The 21,872-nt window shown below is 39.1% G+C and overlaps 1 protein-coding gene across 13 annotated transcripts in view; it reads left to right on the top strand.

Moving 5' to 3' along the window:
- LOC141442641 (uncharacterized) overlaps positions 1-21,872 on the top strand; it is a 41,460-nt gene that overhangs the window by 11,439 nt on the left and 8,149 nt on the right. Inside the window, exons 5-6 of one of the 13 annotated variants that reach the window (XM_074107673.1) lie at positions 18,060-19,286; positions 19,407-19,496. The exons of 4 other annotated variants lie outside the window; for them this stretch is intronic. In XM_074107673.1, coding sequence (XP_073963774.1) covers positions 18,060-19,282 — 1,223 coding nt within the window. In that variant the 3' untranslated portion in view covers positions 19,283-19,286; positions 19,407-19,496. 8 more of the 13 variants (XM_074107678.1, XM_074107674.1, XM_074107680.1 and 5 more) reach the window with 8 other exon arrangements.

The raw sequence follows: 21,872 nt of genomic DNA, 5'->3' as shown, positions 1-21,872 counted from the left end.
TTCGTTTCAGAAATAAAACACCAGTCAATCGGCGGGCTGGGCGCCACTGAGCGTAGGAGAAAAAACTTGGTGATACTTTTCAACAATACCACAGTAATACCGTTTAAAAGCGGCAGCCAGTTCGGCTGCTTTTACTGCGGCGAGAAATATCGTGATTATAAGGAGTTCGTTAAACATACCAAGTCTCACGGTCCGTGCAATGTCAAACACAAATCCCTGGTCACCCAAAAGTACGGTAGTTCAATAGAAGTCAAGTTAGACATATCTAACGTGACCTGCGAACTCTGCGATGAGCCTTTCAATAGCCTCGACGAGATCATCCCCCATTTAATAGCAAAACACGGATTGCACTATGACCAAGACGTCCCCATGTGTCTCTCCTCCTACAGACTAGTCGATCTCAAATGTACCGAATGTGGAAAAAGTTTTGAGTATTTTCGCAATCTTGTTATGCACGTTAGGAAAAATCACATGGAAAAACTGGTGCCTTGCGAACAATGCGATAAGAGTTTCAATAAAAAATCCGACTTGGCGGCTCATTGTCGGATTTATCACAGGCGGGCGGGGTTCCAGTGCGTCAAATGTGAACTCTGTTTCAGAAAGAATAGCTTGTTGAGGCTTCATCTAATGAACACGCATGGCGCGTCTGAAAGCAAGTGTGCGAGAATACTTTCTAGACTCAAATCTAGGAGGAATTCTTACCTCAGACTGGACGCAGAAGACTTAGCAGCTTTCGAAGACATCGATGACTGCGAAATCGAAACCCAACGTAGACGGTTGCGCGAGAGAAACGCTATAGCCAAACGCAACCGGGAAAATATAGCCTGCATACTAAACATGACAACGGCTATCCCTTTTAAATATTATCAGAACAGATTCACATGCTTCCATTGCTCGAAAGATTTCAATGAACACGAAGACGTGCGAACGCATACTTTATTAGAACACCCGTTCTACGATTTAGAGAGAAAATGTCCTAAATCGTTGAAGGGCGTGAATGTGTGTCTCAAACTAGATATAACTTCGCTGTCTTGCAGGATTTGTTTCGAACCTTTTAACGATTTTGATTTGTTAGTCGACCATTTGATTTTAAATCATAAAGCTAATTACGATAAAAACTTGAGAGGTATCATGCAGCCGTTTAGGCTCGAGAAATATAACATGGCTTGTCCGTTGTGTCCTCAGGCCTTCTCTTATTTCAACATTTTACTTAAACATATGAACAAAGAACATTCCCCTAAGACACGCCTATGCTCTAACTGCGGTGCAGTCTTCGCCAGCGAAGCCCTTTTGACAATGCATATAGCGCGGATACACGGACCGAAAGTTTTCAAATGTATAGATTGCAACGTCGAATTAAACTCGGCGCTTAAATTAAAAAGTCACAGAGCCAAAACACATGGCATTCGTGAGGTCCCGTGCCAAAAGTGTCCTGAAAAATTCCCTTCAGAATACGAAAGACAGAAGCATTTAATTCAAGCTCACGACATCGGCCATAAATGCTCGTTTTGTGGCAAAATGTTCGTCAAAAACTCTTTTATGAGGAATCACATACGCCGCACTCATATGGAGGAGAAAAATGTGCAGTGCGCTGTCTGTAACCACAAGTTTTTCGATAATCACCTCCTGAAGATCCACATGGTCAAACATGTAGGGGAAAGGGATTTCCATTGCGACGTCTGCGGGAAGAGTTTCTTCTGGAAGAAAAATCTTAGGGTTCACATGGCATCCCATAACAAGCAATCTAAAACTACTGGCAGCTTATAGTATTAGATAAGTCTGTGACCAAAATTATACTCCTTTAAAATTATACTACACACAGTATTCCAAATTAAAGTTTGTTTAAAAATAAAAACTTGCGAATTATTCCGTCGTGTTCCGTCCCTTTGATCTCTCTCTGGATTTAGTGTAAAACCTAAGAAAAGCGTTCATCATAGCTATGCCCTAGCGCCGTCAAAATCTGGAAATCTTGTTTCACAAATACAACCGTGACCCTTTTCTAAAGGCGCAGCGTTTTTACCTGCTTTTACTGTGATAAGAACTTTCTGGAACAATCAGAACTGAGCGCAACATACGTTAAGCCATGGTAATGGTAGTGTACACACAAAAAGAAAAGTGCAGCTCATATCCGCAGCAGAATGTATGTCACGCCACAAAAGCTGCAAGCACACATTCTGCAGTAACTATTCTGCTATTCTGTTGGAAAAATAATCTAATCAATCTTATTTCTAAACATTAAAGCTAAATCTATTTACTGTTAGGATATTTAAAGAAATCTTGTCTTTACGTGCTCTAAGAACCTTATGCAAATAGAAACGTGTGTTATTAAACGCGAACATATAGTAGAGCAATTTGTTTTCAGATGATATACCGCACAAAAAGGCCTGCGAATTAGCAGCGGGACGCCGAAAAAATCTGCAAACGCTGTTTCGCAACTCGAGGGTTATACCGTTCCAATGGCGCGGCCATTATGCTTGTATTTACTGTAGCACCAGCTGTTTGACTTATGACGACCTTGTCAAACACATCAACTCGCACGACAAGAGTCTAATAGAAAAATATTTGGCTGAACGCCGCCTAAAGACCACACTTAAATTAGACGTGTCCGATATGTCCTGCCAATTATGCGATGATCGTTTCAAAACCCTAGACGCCTTGATCGACCATTTGGTCACAAAGCATGACTTAAAATACGACAGACAAGTCCAAATGTTAATAGAACAGTACAAATTACTAGACCTCAGCTGCCCGTTGTGCGAAGAAAATTTTTCCGAAATGGCTTTCCTAAACTTCCACGTCAACAGCAGACATGCGGACAATTTCCAATGTGAATATTGTTCCGAAATGTTCCAAAAGAAAAAAGATCTCAAGCTGCACAATAAATTGTTTCATACAGACCCTTACGATGATCAGATAGAAATATGCGTGAAAGAAGAACCAGGTTTAAGCAATATTAAATTGAAAAGTTTGGATTTTGACGCGGCGGAAAGGAAAAGAATAGCAAAGCTGCGACGCGAAAACATCGCGTGCATTTTGAACATGTCCACTGCAATTCCTTTCAAATACTACATGAACCGCTTTCGTTGTTTCTATTGCACAAATAACCACACCGAATTTGAGCCAGTACGAACACACACCATCACCAAACACCCTTACTGTGATCCTTCGGGGAAAGCCATGAAGTCTATAAAAGGGAAAGACGCTATCGTCAAAATAGACATCTCCTCCTTAGCTTGCAAATTGTGCTGCATATCTATCTCCGACTTAGACGCCCTCTCCGACCATTTAATATCAAATCATAAAACTAAATACGACAAATCTATGATAAGTATAGTCCAACCTTTTAAAATAGCGAAAGACGATATGGCTTGTCCCCTCTGCCCTAACGTTGCATTTAGGTACTTTGTAAAGTTACTCGAGCATATGAATGAAAGTCATTCTAATAACAATGTCGTCTGTGTATATTGCGGTCAAACTTTTAGAAACACGCCGTCCTACCGGGGTCATTTAGCAAGGTATCACAGGGGTAGCGAGTGCAAATGTCCCGACTGCGATTTAACTTTTCCTAACATTGCCAAGTTGACAGCTCATAGGGCTAACGTGCATGGTACGAAGACTTTTAAATGTTCCAAATGCAGTGAGAAATTCGCTACGGTTTATTTACGACAGAAACATTTGATAGATGCTCACGGATCGGGCCACAAATGCTCGTTTTGCGATAGGCTGTTCGCGCGGAACTCTTACATGAAGGACCACGTCCGAAGATTACACTTGAAAGAGAAGAACGTGGAATGCTCCGTATGCAAAGAAAAGTTCTTTGATAAAACCAGATTGAACATTCACATGGTGAAACATATAGGGGAGCGGAACTACCACTGCGATATTTGTGGGAAAACATTTCTGTGGAAGAAAAATTTGAGGGGGCACATGTCTTCGCATAAACGGAACGCGTAGGTTTACGTAACAGAAGAACGTAATTTTGTGATGGCTCGGTATTAGGAATGTTAATCTAATACAAATTGTATAGGGTGTGTAAGCCACAGTTTAAATTATATGACAAAGATCATAGCATGACTTAACTGAGGCTCTCGTAGTTATCATTTATTGGAAAAGCTGTCAATTTGTTTTGTATTAGATTTTTTGCACAAATTTGGATGCGTGCGATGACGTTGACTGCCTGTGCCTGCCTTTACCTGTGCCCTTGAATGTGACTGAACCGCATATCTACAGAAAAGTAAATTTCTTTTCAGATGAAATTGGGCTGAAAAACGTGAAAAGCACCAATTATCGCAAGAGGAGAAATCTGCAAATAATATTCAACAACACCTCGATGATACCGTTCAAATGGCGGCAAAAATATCTTTGTTATTACTGTGGCGAGGACGTGGCGGATTATGATATGTTGAGGAAACACACGCGGGCGCATGGCGCTTGCTCGCTTACCGACCGAGCGCTCAGTCGCGTCTCTGGCACCGACATAGAAATCAAAATAGACGTCTCTGACACTATATGCGAAATATGCGACGAACAATCTACCAACTTCGACGACTTAATCACTCACTTAGTCCATAAGCATAACTTACCGTACGACAAACACTCAGACCTTATTATAATGAAGTACCGCTTAGCTGACCTCAAATGTTTACTCTGCGAAGAGAGTTTTAACCATTTCGGAAAACTAATCGTCCATGTTAACAACAGCCACCCCATGAAATTTCTTTCATGCGAGGTCTGCCATCAGAAATTCAATAAGCACAGAGACTTGACAGCTCATCTTAGGTCTTACCACAAAAAAGAAGGCTACAATTGTACCCAATGCGCTGTTAGCTTCCCCACCAACTGGGCCCTTAGCAATCACAAATTTAAAACGCACTCCTCCATTTGTAATATTTGCTTCAAAAGTTTCTCTTCCTCAGACAAGAGACTGAAGCATATGAAGTTAGAACATATAGTCGATGAGTTTTTGCAGTGCGGGTTCTGTCTCAAAACCATGAACACTAAACAAGGTTTTTTACGGCACGCCGCGCACTGCACTAACATGTCTGACGATTCTAAAACGCAACGTATCGTTGACGAAGTCGTCTCCATAGATGACACGGAAAGAAAGCCTAACGTTAAACAAATTAGGAATAACATCGCTTGCATACTCAACATGTCCACCGCTATACCGTTTAAACATTTCATGAACAAATTTAGATGCTTCTATTGCACTAAACATTTTACAGAATGCGACGACCTTAAAGAACATACTATCATTGAACATCCCCACTGCGACTCCAAGTTTAAATCCATGAGATTACGAAATAGGGAAGATATTTCTATTAAAATAGACACTTCCACGTTATCTTGTAAAATTTGCTTCGAAACATTGAATGATTTGGATCATCTCATAGATCATTTAACCTCTGAACACAAGACGCGCTATGATAAATCAGTAGAAATAAACGTCCAACCATACAAATTGATCAAAGATAACTTCGCTTGCCCTTTTTGTGGAGAAGTCTATAGGTATTTTAGCACTTTGTTGAGGCACGTAAGCGGCGCTCACACTGACAACAAAACGATATGCATGTATTGCGGAAAATCCTTTAGGACGAAACCGAATTTAAGAGCGCACATTGCGCGTCGACACAAGGTAGGAAAGATATACAAATGCGTAACTTGCAAATATGAATTCACGAGGAATATAGATCTGCGCACACACATGGGCAGAGTTCATGGCAACAAAATGGTAGACTGTCCCGAATGTCCGGAAAAGTTTATATCGCAGTACGCGATGCAGAGGCATCTCATAACGGCCCACGCGTCCGGCCACAAGTGCTCGTATTGCGGCAAGCTTTTCACGAGGAACTCCTTCATGGACAACCACATTAGACGGACGCATTTAAAAGAGAAAAACGTTCAGTGCTCGCTGTGCAACGAGAGATTTTTCGATTCGGCCCTCCTCAAAATGCACATGGTCAAGCATATAGGGGAGCGCAACTTCCACTGCGACGTTTGCGGCAAGAAATTTCTGTGGAAGAAAAATCTGAGGGGTCACATGGCTTCCCACGTTAAAAACGCTAACGCCCAAGCGCTAACTTGATATTAATTTAGACGGACTGAGAAGTTAATTAAGAAGTTGTAAGAGTTCTGCAATTACAGCAAGAATCGTTTCTTTTCAGATGAATATGCGCACCGCCCGTACGACAGCTGTACCTCTCAGCGGAGGAGGAAAAATTTGCAAATATTGTTCAATAACACCTCGGTCATGCCTTTCAAATGGCGGGGCACGTACCTATGTTTCTACTGCGGTAAAAACTATACTGAGTACCCCGAGTTCAGAAAGCACACTAAAGCTCACGGCCTCTGCTCCACCGACGACTATTCCCTGAAGATAATCAAAGGGAATCACATAGAAATAAAAGTTGACGTCTCTGACATCGTTTGCGAGATATGCTGCGAGGCTTTCAGCAGATTCGACGAAATCGTCGACCATCTGAACCTGAAACACGATCTCCGATACGACTCTAGCATAGAAATCCCTTTCCAGTTATACAGGCTAGCAGACTTCCGGTGCTTGCTGTGTGACGAACAATTTACCTACTTTGGATATCTAGTAAAACACGTGAATAACGTTCACCCGCAGAATTGCTTCATTTGCGACGACTGTGGGCTGACGTTTAATAAGAAAAGGGACCTCGCTCTCCACGCGAGAGACAATCATCGCCAGGGAGGATATTCTTGCGAGCAATGCGCAGCTATCTTCAAAACTAGGGGCATACTAAAGAAACATCAAAACACTTTCCATGTTAGGAAATGTCAGGATTGCTCTTTAACTTTCTCGTCCTATGGCCTTCTGCAGAAACATATCCAATTAGACCATCCTGATGATGGTAGCCTAAAGTGTACTTATTGTGCAAAAGAATTGCATTCTAAACAAGGCTTGAGGCAACACCTGTATAAATGCGAAGTAAGAATACTTTCGCAGCTAGAAGCTCCGCGAACCAGCATAGCTTTTCCAGACGATTCTTACGTGGAGCCCAAAAAGAAACAGAACATCTTACAAATCCGACAAAACATTCAATGCGTGCTCAACATGTCCACCGCTATACCGTTCAAATTCTTCTCAAAATACTCTTGTTTCTACTGTTCGAAAAAGTTCGTCGAATTCGACGATCTAAAAGATCACACTTTGCGAGAGCATCCTGTATGTGACGTAAAGTCTAAATGTATGAAAAAATTAAAGGGAGAAAGAATTAGCGTCAAAGTCGACGTTGCGTCCCTCGCTTGCAAAATGTGTTGCCAACCAGCGGATGACCTAGACTCTTTGATAGACCATCTCATAACAGACCACAAGGCTGATTACGACAAAACCATGAAACGCTGCTTTGAACCATTCCGTTTAATAAAAGACAATATACCGTGTCCTATATGCGCTGATCGATCATTCCGTTACTTCAGCACTCTTCTCAGGCACATCAATTCCGAACACAGCGACAACAACAGAATATGCGATTTCTGTGGCCGCAGCTTCAAAAACGTAAATAACCTCAAAGTTCACATCACCTACGCTCACACCGGCTCTTGCGAATGCGATGTCTGCGGACTCAAGTTCAAAAACCAATGGTGTTTAGCGCGGCATAAAGCCAAAAGCCACAATGCTAAAGACTACAAATGCCCCAAGTGCCCAGAGCAATTCCAATCTCAGTATCACAAACAGAAACACTTAATAACCACCCACGATATAGGCCACAAGTGTAGTTACTGCGGCAAGATGTTCACTAGAAACTCTTTTATGAAAGACCATATACGGCGGACGCATTTGAAAGAGAAAAACGTGCCTTGCTCCGTGTGCAATGAGAAGTTTTTCGACAACTATCTCCTTCGCTTGCATATGGTTAAGCATGAGGGAGAGAGGAAGTTCAGTTGTGAAGTCTGTGGTAAGGCATTTTTGCGACGCAGCAACCTCAACTGCCACATGGATATGCATAAAAAATATGGCCATGTTCAAGTATAGTTTGATCTCATTAGGAACGTTGGTTACGTTTTAAACCCTTTTTTTTGGTAGATTCAATACGTACTGGACCGTAAACCTCGTCCAAGATTTAGTTAATGTGCTCAAAAACAGTATCTTTAAATTTTTATTAACTTTAAAGTAATATTAGCATTGAAACTTATGTTCTCAAGGATATTGAGTTTAGTTTTACAAATAACATCTTGTTACTTATACTTGGTTTGGATAGGTATTTAACTAAATGTAAACAAACTTCAGCTGCTGGCATTTGGTAGATTCAAGGTTTTTATACATTTTACTTATCTATCATTGTAGGTAATACAAACTAGAATAGTGTATTTCAATACAGAAATGTAAATGTTTAGATAGTTTAATGGGGGAATTTCAATATTTAAGACACAAATTGATGTTGTTTTGTTTACATTTAGTTAAATACCTATCGAAACCAAGTATAAAGGGCTTGTATCTCAAATCAATATGTAGTTTAAAGGGAATCTTAACCCTTTTCCAGGCGTAGTGCATATAGTGACCAGACCACATAATAGTACAGTGTACTAAGTACACAAATATTCGACCTTGCAACATAGAATATGGTACAAAATGAATTGAAGTCTTGAAAAATATTATTCGTTTTTATAATTTAATCCCTCCAAGGTAAACAATATAAAACCATGATTAATTATGCAGTAGCATATCTAAATTAGCGGAGCCTGGAAAAATGTTAAAGCATATAAATAAATTTAAGATTCCTTAGTATTATTGAAGTAAACATCGACATCTAGCATTATGGTGCCAATTTTACTAAAACCTATTACTAAAGTTAAGATTTTATAACTATAGTTAAGCTTTTAAAAGCGGCAGCCATAACTGCCATAAGATACAGACTTAAATATTTTAAGTCCTTTCCGGCGCGTCCAATAATTAATTTAGAACTGGTAAAACTAAAGCTAAGCTAAACACTGTAACTGTAACAGAATGAGATTAATTTTGTCTTCCTTTTGAACTTAATACTATGTAAACAATACAATAATGTATGTATGTGTCAATATTGTATACAGTACATGTACAGTCAAGTGCAAAAATATATATACAGCCATAGCGTCAAAGTATACATTGATCGACCTCATGTTTAGTGGTGTATAGATATTTTTGACGTCTTGGTAACGTATATAATATATTTATGACGCTGACCGTACTACAAGATTAATACGAAAAAATATTTAAGATACTTTATATGATTATTTAATTCTGTAGGTATATGATATGATAACTATGTTAATACATAGAAAAGTACATAAATATGAGTTGTGTACCACAACATGGAAGTCCAGGATTTCATATTCAGAGCGATAAAAAATTAACACCATCCAAAATGAATTGTATCAAAATATAATTGTGCTGAAAAATATTTAGAACCAGTTTTTTTATTATTAATCAATTAAGACAGAACTGAATTTAGTGTATTATAAATTAGGAGACCGACACTAATCTGTCCGCAACATTTTTCAAACAATTGCAGATTTTGTAAGTAAAATGTGAGATGTACATGAATACATGCCATCCTACGTTAATTAAACCGTGAAATATAGTAATATGGTAACGCCCTCAAATCGAATTAGTTTTTAAGTGGTAACATAATTTAAAATGGTAGAATTATTTCTGGACATATTTACAAATGGTGATTTTTCTGACTCTATGCAAATACGAAATGGTCGTTATTTCTTACGGACTATATGAAATTGAAAAATTTAAGCTGCGTTTTCCACCAGAGATGCGATGCGAGGGATGGATTTGACATGAACCAATAGAAAAGCTTTATTTAGCTATCCTCGCTCAGCGCCGCTCTAGTCGCGAGCCGCAGCCGAAGCGAGGATAGGTAAATTAAGCGTTTCTATTGGTTAATGATAAACACATTCCTCGCAACACATCCTCGCACATCTCTGGTGGAACAGCCTAAATTGTAAGTTTCATTTCGTAAATGAAATTGAAAGCATTATAATAGAGCCTTCTGTTTGTGATGATGATATTTAGTTTTAATTATAGTTTTAAGTACGATTTATAAATATACGTACTTATATATATTTACTCATTTGTTTGATTTGTAACCACAAGTAAAAAATAAGTTTTTGGTTTCTTTCAGTTACGTCAGTGAGACATTAAAGGTGTTGGTAAAAAAAACAGTTTTAATTGAAGTACATTTTTTTGACCGCCATTATTGTTGAAAGTACACTACACTAGGTACACTATCATTAAATCCTATACCATAAGACAATGGGTCAACCATCTGTGCATGAATTGCATCTTGCAAGTTGAATTTTCATCATCATCACGGCCTATATGCGTCCCACTGCTGGGTATGGGTCTCCTAAACATTAGATAGCTTGGACTGTAGTTCCCACGCGGGCCCAGTGCGGATTGGCAACTTCACACACGCAATTCAATTGCTTCGCAGGTGTGTGAAGGAAGGAAGGAAGCTCGTGATAAATTTCAAATGTAACTTCGCACATGAATCATGAAAAACTCACGAGGTGCGATTTGAACCCACGATCCTCTCTTGTGAGCCAAAAATCTAACCAGGCTACCATGGCTTACAAACATTATTACGGCTCAGTGATGATGTAGGAATGTTGGTGAATGAGAACAGTAGACTATATGCGAATGAGGACGATTTAAGAAGATGACGAAATGGGACTGTGGACGAAGTCATCCTGAGCCATTATTACCAACAAGTTAGTTAAAAGTAGTTCCCGATTCAATTCAATTGCTAGCATTTAAGTTCGTTTGGTCAGCGATTCCAAAACTTAGCGCCTCGAATCCATTTCAGAATCATCACACTTATCGGAACCCAGCATGATAGAATGGATTGACCGTCTTCGATCGATAGATTCGATAGTTTCCATTAGTGATGTAATGTATTACCTATATGCGCGCGGATGTGAATATACTCGTAGGTTTGTTTTTAAGTTGGGGAATATTAATTTTATTTCCCATTATAATCGTTTAATTTTTGGGCGATTTTTGATGACGGCTTTAAATGAATCAACTTGTTACACCCGCGATAATAGAATCGCCCTTCGCGACTGAAGAAAATTCAGTGTTGATTTTAATGTAAAATTGTCTTAAAACGAAATAGGCAACAGCAAAATGCATAATAAGTAAAGAATAACATCATCGGAAAGTAATCACTGATCAAGCATGATGATAACTGGAAGAACGTACCCTGCCGGGTAAAGGATAGAATGCCTAGTAAAAGCTCCTCTCCTTTTATTGCAGGTCCGAAAAACGAATCAGGACCGGACGGTAACAAACAGAAAATGCGATTGCAACTCGAGATGAAACGAAGAAACATAGAGTCCGTATTGCTATATAGTAACGTAACTCCCTTTATTTGGCACCGAGGGAAGCACATGTGCTTCTTCTGTCAAGTCGCTCATAAACAACCCAATCAGATCTTAACCCATTACGACGAACACGACTACGTTGACCTACCAACAGCCGTTAAGCGGTACACCCAAAAACGAGGCAATAGAGAAGCCGCCATCAAAGTAGAAATCACGGATTTATATTGCAAACTTTGCTCAGAAAACATGGCCAACTTAGACGAACTCATCCAACATTTGATTGAGAATCATGACGTGGATTACGATCTTACTATACCAAATTGCTTCTTGCCTTTTCGGCTGACAGGCGCTCCCACTTGCGGCACTTGCAACAAGGAGTTCGATCTTTTTGAGTACCTTCTCCGACATGCTAACAAACAGCATCTAAAACACAGTTTCATTTGCGAAATATGCGGCAAAAGTTCCTTCTCTGAACGCTACCACGTCTTACACATACGCTCTTTCCATCAGAAAGGAGGCTATCGCTGCGAATACTGCGGTCTCAAATTGTCGTCGTTGCGTAAAAAAATGCTTCACGTACAAAACGTGCACAAGGAAAATCAGTTTAAATGCACCATCTGTGACGAGACGTTGAAGAGCGCATATTTCAAGAACGTACATCTAGCAGAAGTGCACGGGGTCGAAGAGAAAAGGATCAAGTGTCCACACTGTCCCAGAGTTTTCCCCCAAGACAATATAATGATACGCCATATGAGGCGCGTGCATTTGAAACTTAAGGAACATATGTGCCCTGTATGCGGGATACGGTTCTTCGAAAGCTACCAGATGAAGAATCATCTAATGTATCACACGGGTGAAAATAATTTTAGCTGTGAAATATGTGGGAAGACTTTTGTACGGAAGCATTATCTCACCAAGCATTTGAATTCACACAAAATAAGTGGAAAGGTTAAAGGAGAAACTTATGACTCGGAAACCTTTGAACTTCAGACGGCGGAAGACTAGATTGATGATGAATAGGACAGTAATGTTGCTTTGTACCTATTACCCTTTTAATATGTAATGTAATTATTTATTACAATGGTTTATTTTGACGTATTCACCGTTTTATTTTTATCTTTTCTCGTTACCTTTTATCAGCGTTAAATACGCGTTAAGCATGCTGACATAAAACATCGAGACCGAGAGTTTAACCACGAACACTTAATTCAGGGTGCGCCAAAGTTCATATAAAATTGCAAATTCGATTATTGAAACTTCGAAAATGTATCTCATACAATTTGACATCCTAATGATCATTATACATTTTTATTTTAGATAATAATTATTGGAACTCCGAATTTATTATATTCATAATGTAATTGTAACCCTGTTTTTCATGTACACGCCCATAGAAACTGACATGAGCTTGCAAAGACACAAAATTCTTTTTTAATGTTTTTTATTCTGGACTATGGAACAACCCGTAACCGACCGGACTGTCGTAATTTGGCGGTAAAGAAAATTCTTTCATTTTTAGGGTTGCGGAGCCAAAATGGCAAAAACGGAACCCTTATAGTTTCGCCATGTCTGTCTGTCTGTCCGTCCGTCCGCGGCTTTGCTTAGGGACCATCAATGCTAGAAAGCAATTTTGCACGGATATATATATAAAGTATGCCGACAAAATGAAAATCGCGTCTTTTTAGCTACGATTTTTCGATTCTCAACTTTAAAGTGAAATCGAAGAGTGAGTAAAAATTTTAAAAAATTCAGGATGGTAGTAAGTATATCAAACTTTCAAGGAAAATTATAACGGTAGTTTGCTTGAGAATTATTAGTAGTTTTACTCTTAAATAGCAGCCTAGGTAGGAAATCCGCTACATTTATTTACACATATTCGATACACAGAAAAACACATTAGGAAGAAATAATAATTTAAAAAAAATCGAATAGTATAAATTGGGACCCACTTCAGCATAATGTAATGTATGTGTAATGGCTACGGAACCCTATTTTGGGCGTGTCCGACACGCTCTTGGCCGGTTTTTTAAATTAATTGGTGCTACTTAAAAATCTGATATATTTTTCTGTTAATTAGACAGGTTGTTCCTATTGATATAAAAACTTTCAAGCGTTTCTAAATTTTGCAGATATTCCCCATTACATTATGAATATAATAAATTCGGAGTTCCAATAATTATCTCACAGAACCGAAATACTTCCAGAAAAGTGGGTTAGGTTAGAACTGGGACCCTCACAGAACCGAAATCCTGCCAGAAAAGTGGGGTAGGTTAGGTTAGAACTGCGGCCCTCACAGAACGGAAATGCTGCCAAAAAAGTGGGTTAGGTTAGGTTAGAACTACGATGATTATAAATAAATTCTCCCAAATAACATTATGGGTATAGATAAAATCACAGTGTTGACATTATGATTAAAAAAAAAACGAAATATGTATCATTATGAACAATGTAGGTATAGTAGTAATAAATGAAAAATATATACTTAGCGAACAATTTTCGGAGAAATGATGATTATGATTAAAAAGCGGTATTATTATAAATAATCGAATAAAAAATTGTATATGAGCCAATATGGACCCCTTAATTCATTCTAACATTACCAGGATCACTGATATAATTAAAATAGCGAAGCCAAATTAAAGTACAAGCAAAGCCTTTTCGGTTTTTAAGAAGAATTCAAGCATAAAAGCTGCCCCATTTCTTTACAGATAACGCTTCTATGGATAGGGGGCACAAGAAAACCGCGCTCGATCGCCACAGGCTGCGCTTGATTCGGCGGAACGTCGGTATCATTCTAGAATACGGCAACGTCACTCCTTTCTTGTGGGCGCGATCTACGTACTTGTGCTTCTATTGTAAAGTACCAGTCGTGGACCCAGACGACTTGCGCGACCATGTGGCCGAAATGCACCAGTTCGTAGACCTCGATAGCATCCTCTGTGAACGCATCCTAAACACCTGGGACTGCGAAGTACCTGTCAAACTAGACGTCAAAGATATCTCCTGCAAGCTCTGCATTACGCCTATCGCTAGCTTAGCTGAACTCATCAACCACCTCAATGAAGTGCACGATGCGGCTTATGACACCTCTATACAAGACTGCCTGTTTGCCTTCGAGCTAGGAAAAGAGAAACTCACATGCTCGTTCTGTGACTCGCAATTCAACTATTTCGAGTACCTTCTCCGCCATGCAAACAAGCATCACATGAACCACGATTTCGTTTGCATGGTTTGCTGCAAATCGTTCCACCGCAAAGTTGCATTGTTGACCCATTTTAACGACTACCATAAAGAAGGAGGCTATCCTTGTGAAATATGTGGATTGCGGTGTGATTCCGCGCCAAAACGGTACAACCACAAGAAAACTATGCATTTGATCGATCATTTAAAGTGTCCGCAATGCGATGAATTCTGCAAAAGCAATTATTATAAGAAATTACACTTGGCTACAGTTCATGGAGTCGAAGAGTGCAGAAGCGAATGCCCCCACTGTGGGAAAATGTTTCCTCAGAAAGGGATAATGGCAGCGCACGTCAGGCGTGTCCATTACAAAGAGAGGAACGTGGCTTGTGATGTGTGTGGGTACAGATTCTTTAACAAGGCTCATTTGGACGCGCATATGGTAAAGCATACCGGCGGAACAGGTTTTACTTGCGATGTGTGTGGCAAATCGTATCTGAGGAAGTCTACGCTTAAGGAGCACATCAAGAGACACAAGAACGGACGAATAAAGATATCATAAGATGATTTGGAGCCATCGAATTTAAAGAACGTCTGTTTAGTACAGGCAGTTGATGCTAATCAAATTATTTGGAGGCCTATGTCCAGCAGTGGACGTCTTTCGGGTGACATGAAATTAGCTACTATTATTCGTCAATTAGAGAGCTTTGTGCTTCATTAAATTACTTTTTTCATTACCAAAGTCGTCAATTGTAATTTGAATTTACATGAATAATTAGTTATTACATATTACAGTATTGTTTTTAATTGTTTTATTTTTATTCTCAAGATTTAAAATACATAAGTAGGGGCCAACAATGCTTATTTTTTATCAAATGCTATTTTTGGCGACCTATGTGTTTCAACTAAACCAGACTTACAGGTTGATGATGAAAATGGGTAGGTACATACTAATCTTCATTACTCTTCAGTCAAGGTGACAAAGACATGAGAGCCAAAAGTACAAAGATTGCTTGATTGATTGCAATCAGCAGAAAAGAAGTACCTAGGTACTGAGAGTTTTGTTAAGTTGCTGATTTTCTTCCCGCGTATATAGTGAAGAGACAATATAAATCTTAAAACAATGCGCTTCAAGATACACCTATATCATCTCCTGCTCCGAATAGGACCTTCAAATGCAAAAGAAATAGTGTATTGTGATATTTTGTTTAACGCCGTATTTAACCATATAAAAAAACGTTTACTTGCTTTCAATTCCTTGGTTAGGAATTAGGAATAATCAAATTCACGGAAGAAACATTTACCTTTCGGATTTCAGGATAAGGCTACAATAAAAGCAACCCTCGTTTCTTTGCAGATAAGCCTAAGGATAGGGGAAAATCAGAGAGAACCGCTCAGGACCGACACAAGCTCAGCTTGATACGAAGGAATATCCGCATCATACTACAATACGGCAACGTAATGCCTTTCATGTGGTCACGCTTCCATACATACCTCCGCTTCTATTGCAAAGCACTGGCCATGAATACAGAGCCTTTGTGCGACCATGTCGCTGAAATGCACCAGTTCGTAGATATCGATACTATCCTCCGTGAAGAAGTGTGAAGTACCCGTCAAATTAGATGTCAAAGATATCTCTTGTAAACTCTGCCCTGCTACCATCGCTGATGTACCTGATCTGATCACCCACCTAAACGGCGTGCACCAAGCGGGCTACGATACCTCTATCAAAGACCGCCTCTTCTCATTTGAGCTGGGCAAAGAAAAACACAAATGTTCATCCTGCGGTATGAAGTTCAACTATTTTGAGTACCTCCTGCGTCACGCACTTAAACACCACGTCGATCAAAATTACAACTGCACGGTTTGCGGAAAGTCCTTCCACCGAAAGATGGCTTTAGTAGCCCATTTTAACGACTACCACAAAGAAGATGGGTATCCTTGTGATATATGCGGCTCCGAGTTTAAATCTGCATCGAGACGGTACCATCACAAGAAAACTGTACACTTAACAGACCAGCGGGCTTGCCCGGAGTGCGGCAAAGTTTGCAAAAGCAAGTATTATTTGAGGAAGCCTTTGGAAACAGTCCATGGTGCCAAACAGTGTAGCTACCAATGTCGCTATTGCGGAAGGATATTCGATTTGAAGAGTAACATGTCTGTACACATCAGGCGCGTTCACGACCAAGAGAAGAACGTTGCTTGTAGTATTTGTGGGGACGAATTCTTTAACAATTATCGTTTGGAGAACCATATGGTAAAGCACTTGGGAGGACAAGTGTGTACGTGCAATATGTGTGAGAGATCCTACCAAAGAAAGAATACACTAGGGCGCACATCAGAAAGGTTCATAGTGACGATCTTGTAAAGAAATGTCCCAAATCAAGTGAAATTGTTAGTATGTAAATATAGCTTAATAACATAATAACATCAATAGGTACTTCATTAGTTACAGAGTTTTTGGTATATGTAGTGCCACCAGAGTTGAGGTCACGCACACAAGAACATGTCATGTAATGACATCAGGAGTTTGACATTCATTTCATTTATTCTTTCTTATTTTGTACATTTCTTCATGTAGAGTCTGTGTGGAATCATTCACTTTAACTCTCGTGGCACTACCTATACGATGTAATTAATACAAATTTTGAAAAAGTAACCGTTAACCATTATTTATATTGTTTATTTGTATCAACTGAGGATTAGGTTGGGTTATCTACTAATTCATTATTGTTAAAATTTCACATTGTCTTGAATACCTCTCGAGTGCTTGTTGTTCTTGGAAGAACTGTTGCTTTTGTGAATTTATTTATACCTACCTTAGGATATGAAAGTTCGGTTTTCAATTTTCTTGCGGGACGAGTTTTTAGCGCATTTATTGTATTCAGTTAATCCCTTGCTGTATAATTACTAGTAAAGCTAAGTTTTTAAACTCAAATCTAAGTTATTTGAAGAATTACTCTATAAATAAAACCATACACTGTAGGAACACGATTACTTGTAGTTCTTTCGATAGGAAAAAAATCTCAAAGTTGTCTCTACAAAACAAAATAAACCCCTGGTGCGGTATAATATTGCGCAGCGCGGCAAGTCATGACTTTTTGACTGATAAGAAAAGTAGGTAGATGTTTTCTATCACATTATACTCGTCATATTTTAAAAACAAACTTACCTACCTTTATGAGCTTCGGATATTTTGACGCATCATGATCACAGGTAGACTGGAAGTACCGAGAATGGATATTATTAATCTTGTGTAGACCGCGCTCGGTCATCCCTCCTTCTAACGCGACGACTGCGTGCACTTTCGCTAGTAGTTTCGTAGAAATATCACGAGCTTATTAAAGATAATTGTGGTGTACACCATTCAGAATATGTTTCCCCGTGAATCATTTAAAATCTTATATGCTCAGTCAAAATAAATTCAGCTTCCTTATCTATTTTATATTGTCCGCATAACAAAGAGCCAATGAACTACCTACGTAACGAGGTTCGCTCGGCACAGGACAAACCAGTAGCTAAACACAACCGTTTCTTTACAGGTGCAAAAGTCAGTACATTGGAGGATAAAAATAAGAAACTGGAAATCAAACGTAAGCAATTGATAAAACGTCGCAATGTCGAATACGTGCTTCAGTACGGGAACGTGACTCCCTTCCTGTGGTTCAAAGGGAAATACAGGTGCTTCTACTGCACCGAACCAATGAAAAACCCAGAAATTTTACGCGAACACACCGCCAAAGTCCACCAGTTCGCAAATCTAGAGCTTGCTGTGTTCGATAGAACAAAAGACAACCGGAACAAAGATGCTGCCATCAAAATCGACGTCACCGGCATCTCTTGTAAGCTGTGCCCTAAACCTGTTCCCGACTTGGAACAGCTGATTACACATCTTATTATAGCACACGACGCGGAATACGATGTCAACGTCTCCAACTGCCTCTTACCCTTCCAGTTAGACAAGGACAACCCAACTTGCCCTACCTGCAAAATGAAGTTTGTCTTCTTCGAATACCTCCTACGCCATGCAAATAAGTACCACTTGGCTCACGAGTATATATGTGACGTGTGTGGCACTAGCTTCCAAGGGGAGAACCATTTGAAGATGCACCACAGGTACTACCACAGAGAATATAAGTGCGACTATTGCGATGTCAAGCTGACGACGCTCTCCAAAAAGATAATTCACGAAAAAAACGTCCACATGGCTAACTTGCTCAAGTGCCCTCACTGTCCGGAAACTTTCAAAAGTCCTTACTTCAAGAAACTTCATTTGGCCAACGTGCATGGAGTCGAAGAATTAAAAATAAAGTGCCAGTTTTGCACTAAAGTGTTCCCGCAAGAGAGTATCATGTCTCGGCATATGCGGAGGGTCCATTTGCGAGAGAGAAACGTAGAATGCGAAGTATGCGGAGAGAAATTCTTCGGACCTTACGACGTGAAGTTACACATGCTGAAGCATAGCGGCGAAAAATCCTTCATATGCTCGGTCTGCGGAAAGAAGTTCTCCAAAAAGAGCAACTTGAATTCCCACTCGGTGTTGCATACAGGCAAAAAAGCTTACAGTTGCACGCTTTGCAAGAAAGTTTTCGGGTACCACACCAATTTGTCTATGCATATGAAGACTATGCATCACGGCTACACTACGCTCGAAAAAACACAAGAAGAAATAGAAGTCGTTCAGATGGAGTTCATAAACGACGAATTGGAAGGAGCAGAAGTGGCCGGTCAATACATCGTACAGGAAACGATCCAAACCTTGTAAAAATGTAAATAAAGTTCTGTAGAATTAGTTACTGAAATAAATAAGCTTCGATAACATTGCCACATTTTATTCCACTGTATTATTAGCGTGTAGACGGAAGCGTAAAACGGTATTCTCTTTCCAGGGACCAAGAGAAAGAAGGAAGAAGAGACATACTTGGAGCGACTGGGTACAGTCCGGAAGAACATACTGTACGTGCTTCGCTACGGAAACGTCATGCCCTTCCAATGGAATACTAAAGGCTTCAGTTGCTTCTACTGCTCCAAACCTATGAGAGACTGCGACACTCTCAAGGAGCACACGACATCAAAACACGACTCCGTCGACCTAGAGGCGTTTGTTACAAAGATTGTGTCTAAAAACGTACCGGTTAAAATAGATGTCACAGGACTCGCTTGCAAACAATGCTCTGAGCCTCTAGCGAGTATAGAGGAACTAATAGCTCATATAATCTCAATACACGGAGAATTATACGATAACTCCGCTGGAGTCTGCGTATTTCCCTTCGTCTTGAACAAGGATCTGATGCAGTGCGTCCTCTGCGTGAGCAGATACGACAACTTCCCTTCAATGGTAGTCCATATGTACAAAGAGCATATGGTGCACTCGTCCATATGCCAAATATGCGGTCTCAGCTTTATAGACAAAATCCGCTTGTCCAGACATATTAACAAAAGCCACGTCGGTCATAAATGCAAGAATTGCGGAAAATTATTCGATGCAGTCCACAAATTGGAAAGACACAAGGAACGCATACACGGGCGTGTGAAAACCCATGAATGTAATCTTTGCAGCGCTGTGTTCGAAAACGACTATCAAGTCAAAGTTCATTTAGGAAAAGTGCATAACGTTGAGAAATATCGCATCAAGTGCGAGCAATGTCCCAAGATATGCACTACTAAAGGAGCAATGCTGATGCACGTCCAGTCCTTGCATTCTGACGTGCGTTACGAATGTGATCTATGCGACTACAAGACACCTATTAAATGGATGATAAAATTGCATAAGCGGAAGCATTTTGGAGAGAGGGATTATGCCTGTAGTATCTGTGCCCGTTTATTCGGGAGATCTAGTAATTTGAGGGCGCATATGAAGGTGCACACTGGCAGTTTCGGCCGAGTATGCCGCTGGTGCCGCAAGGGATTTACGGATCTTGAAACGCTGGACAAACATGAGAAAGAGTCCCATTATTATTCCAATTACATTTAAATTACATAAAGACTCCTAGGGCTTAGGATTGTAGGTACACACTCTTGAAATGTGACGTTTCTCAAAAGGTATACGTTCCTCAAAATCTACACTCTCAAGAAAGACGTACCCGTACGCGTGCTCAATAAAAGTAAATTCCTAAATAGTTCATATTTCCAATATAAAGTATTTTTTTAAAACGTAAAATTTGAAAGAATGTTTATTTTTCTCTAATTGCATGCTTTCCCAAAATTTAATCTTTTTCAAAACACATTAGAAATATTCAACTCGGAATTTTGAAATCTAAATGTTGAACAAAATTACGTGAAAAATTGTAGAATTCACCTTATATCTATATCTATCTTTTTTTTTAAGTTGCACGGAATGTTAATGAACTTGAAATGACTGTATAAACTTTTCTAATGTAACCTTAGCGCGTTAAATTAGGGACAAGGATTACGGACATGAAATTTAGTGCGGATTCATTTCTATGCTACGTTAGTGGAATTCACGATGTAATTTTTAGGAATCTCCATGGAGTTTTGGCGAAATCTCAGAATTTTATTTCAATTGCCTAATCGTACACGTAGACCAAACAAGTAGATCTAAACTAACCGTGGCCCTAAGGCTAATTAAATTAGATGTTACACGCGTAGCAAATGTCTACACTTCGACCAGTCTAAATTTTTTTTTTCAAGTTTTTACGGTGCAAAAAATAAACCTGTAAATGAAAAATAAAATACCTGTGCTAAATAAAAAACCTGCTTTGAAGACGTTCGCCCGCTTTCCGCATATTTATTAGTATAAATAAAACCTGTAAAAATTATCTACTTACTCGTACAGCTCTCTCCTTTTTATGTGATTTAACTTATTCCCAATTAAGTCATTTATCGATTTTACCAACTCATTTAATTATAATTAATAAGTACCTACAGTATAGCTTCATTAAATAAATATATATCTTCCAGAGTTCACATTTAACCGGATCTCAAATATTCACTGTTTGTTTTCTTTATTTTGTCCGATATTTTAAGCCCTGTGACACTATTGTAGATATTTTGTTTATGCACTCAGTTTAGCAAAAAAGTTGATAAAACAACATTTAGTTAATATTTGTTTGTAAATTGTTATTTATTTTTTCTTAAACAGTAACTTGTGTAGGTACGTAGATGATACGTTATTTATTTTTGTGATATTAAACTGATTTTCCATAATTTGTTTTTTTTCCTTACCTTCACCAATTTCGGTAAAACTACTTTGAGCTATCACCTCCTTCATTAGACTCATTTATGGTTATATAGATTTATTTATAAATTGAAACAAAAAGGTTCATAGTTACGGATAATTTCGGCGTGGGTTCAGTTTAGAAAATTTCATATTAAAACAATACAAAAACTACCAT

This window comes from Choristoneura fumiferana, chromosome 26 (genome assembly GCF_025370935.1).
Source record: "Choristoneura fumiferana chromosome 26, NRCan_CFum_1, whole genome shotgun sequence".
Taxonomy (NCBI): Eukaryota; Metazoa; Arthropoda; class Insecta; order Lepidoptera; family Tortricidae; genus Choristoneura; species Choristoneura fumiferana.
Note: the sequence above shows the minus strand (reverse complement) of the source record. Positions and strands in the feature narration are given on the sequence as shown.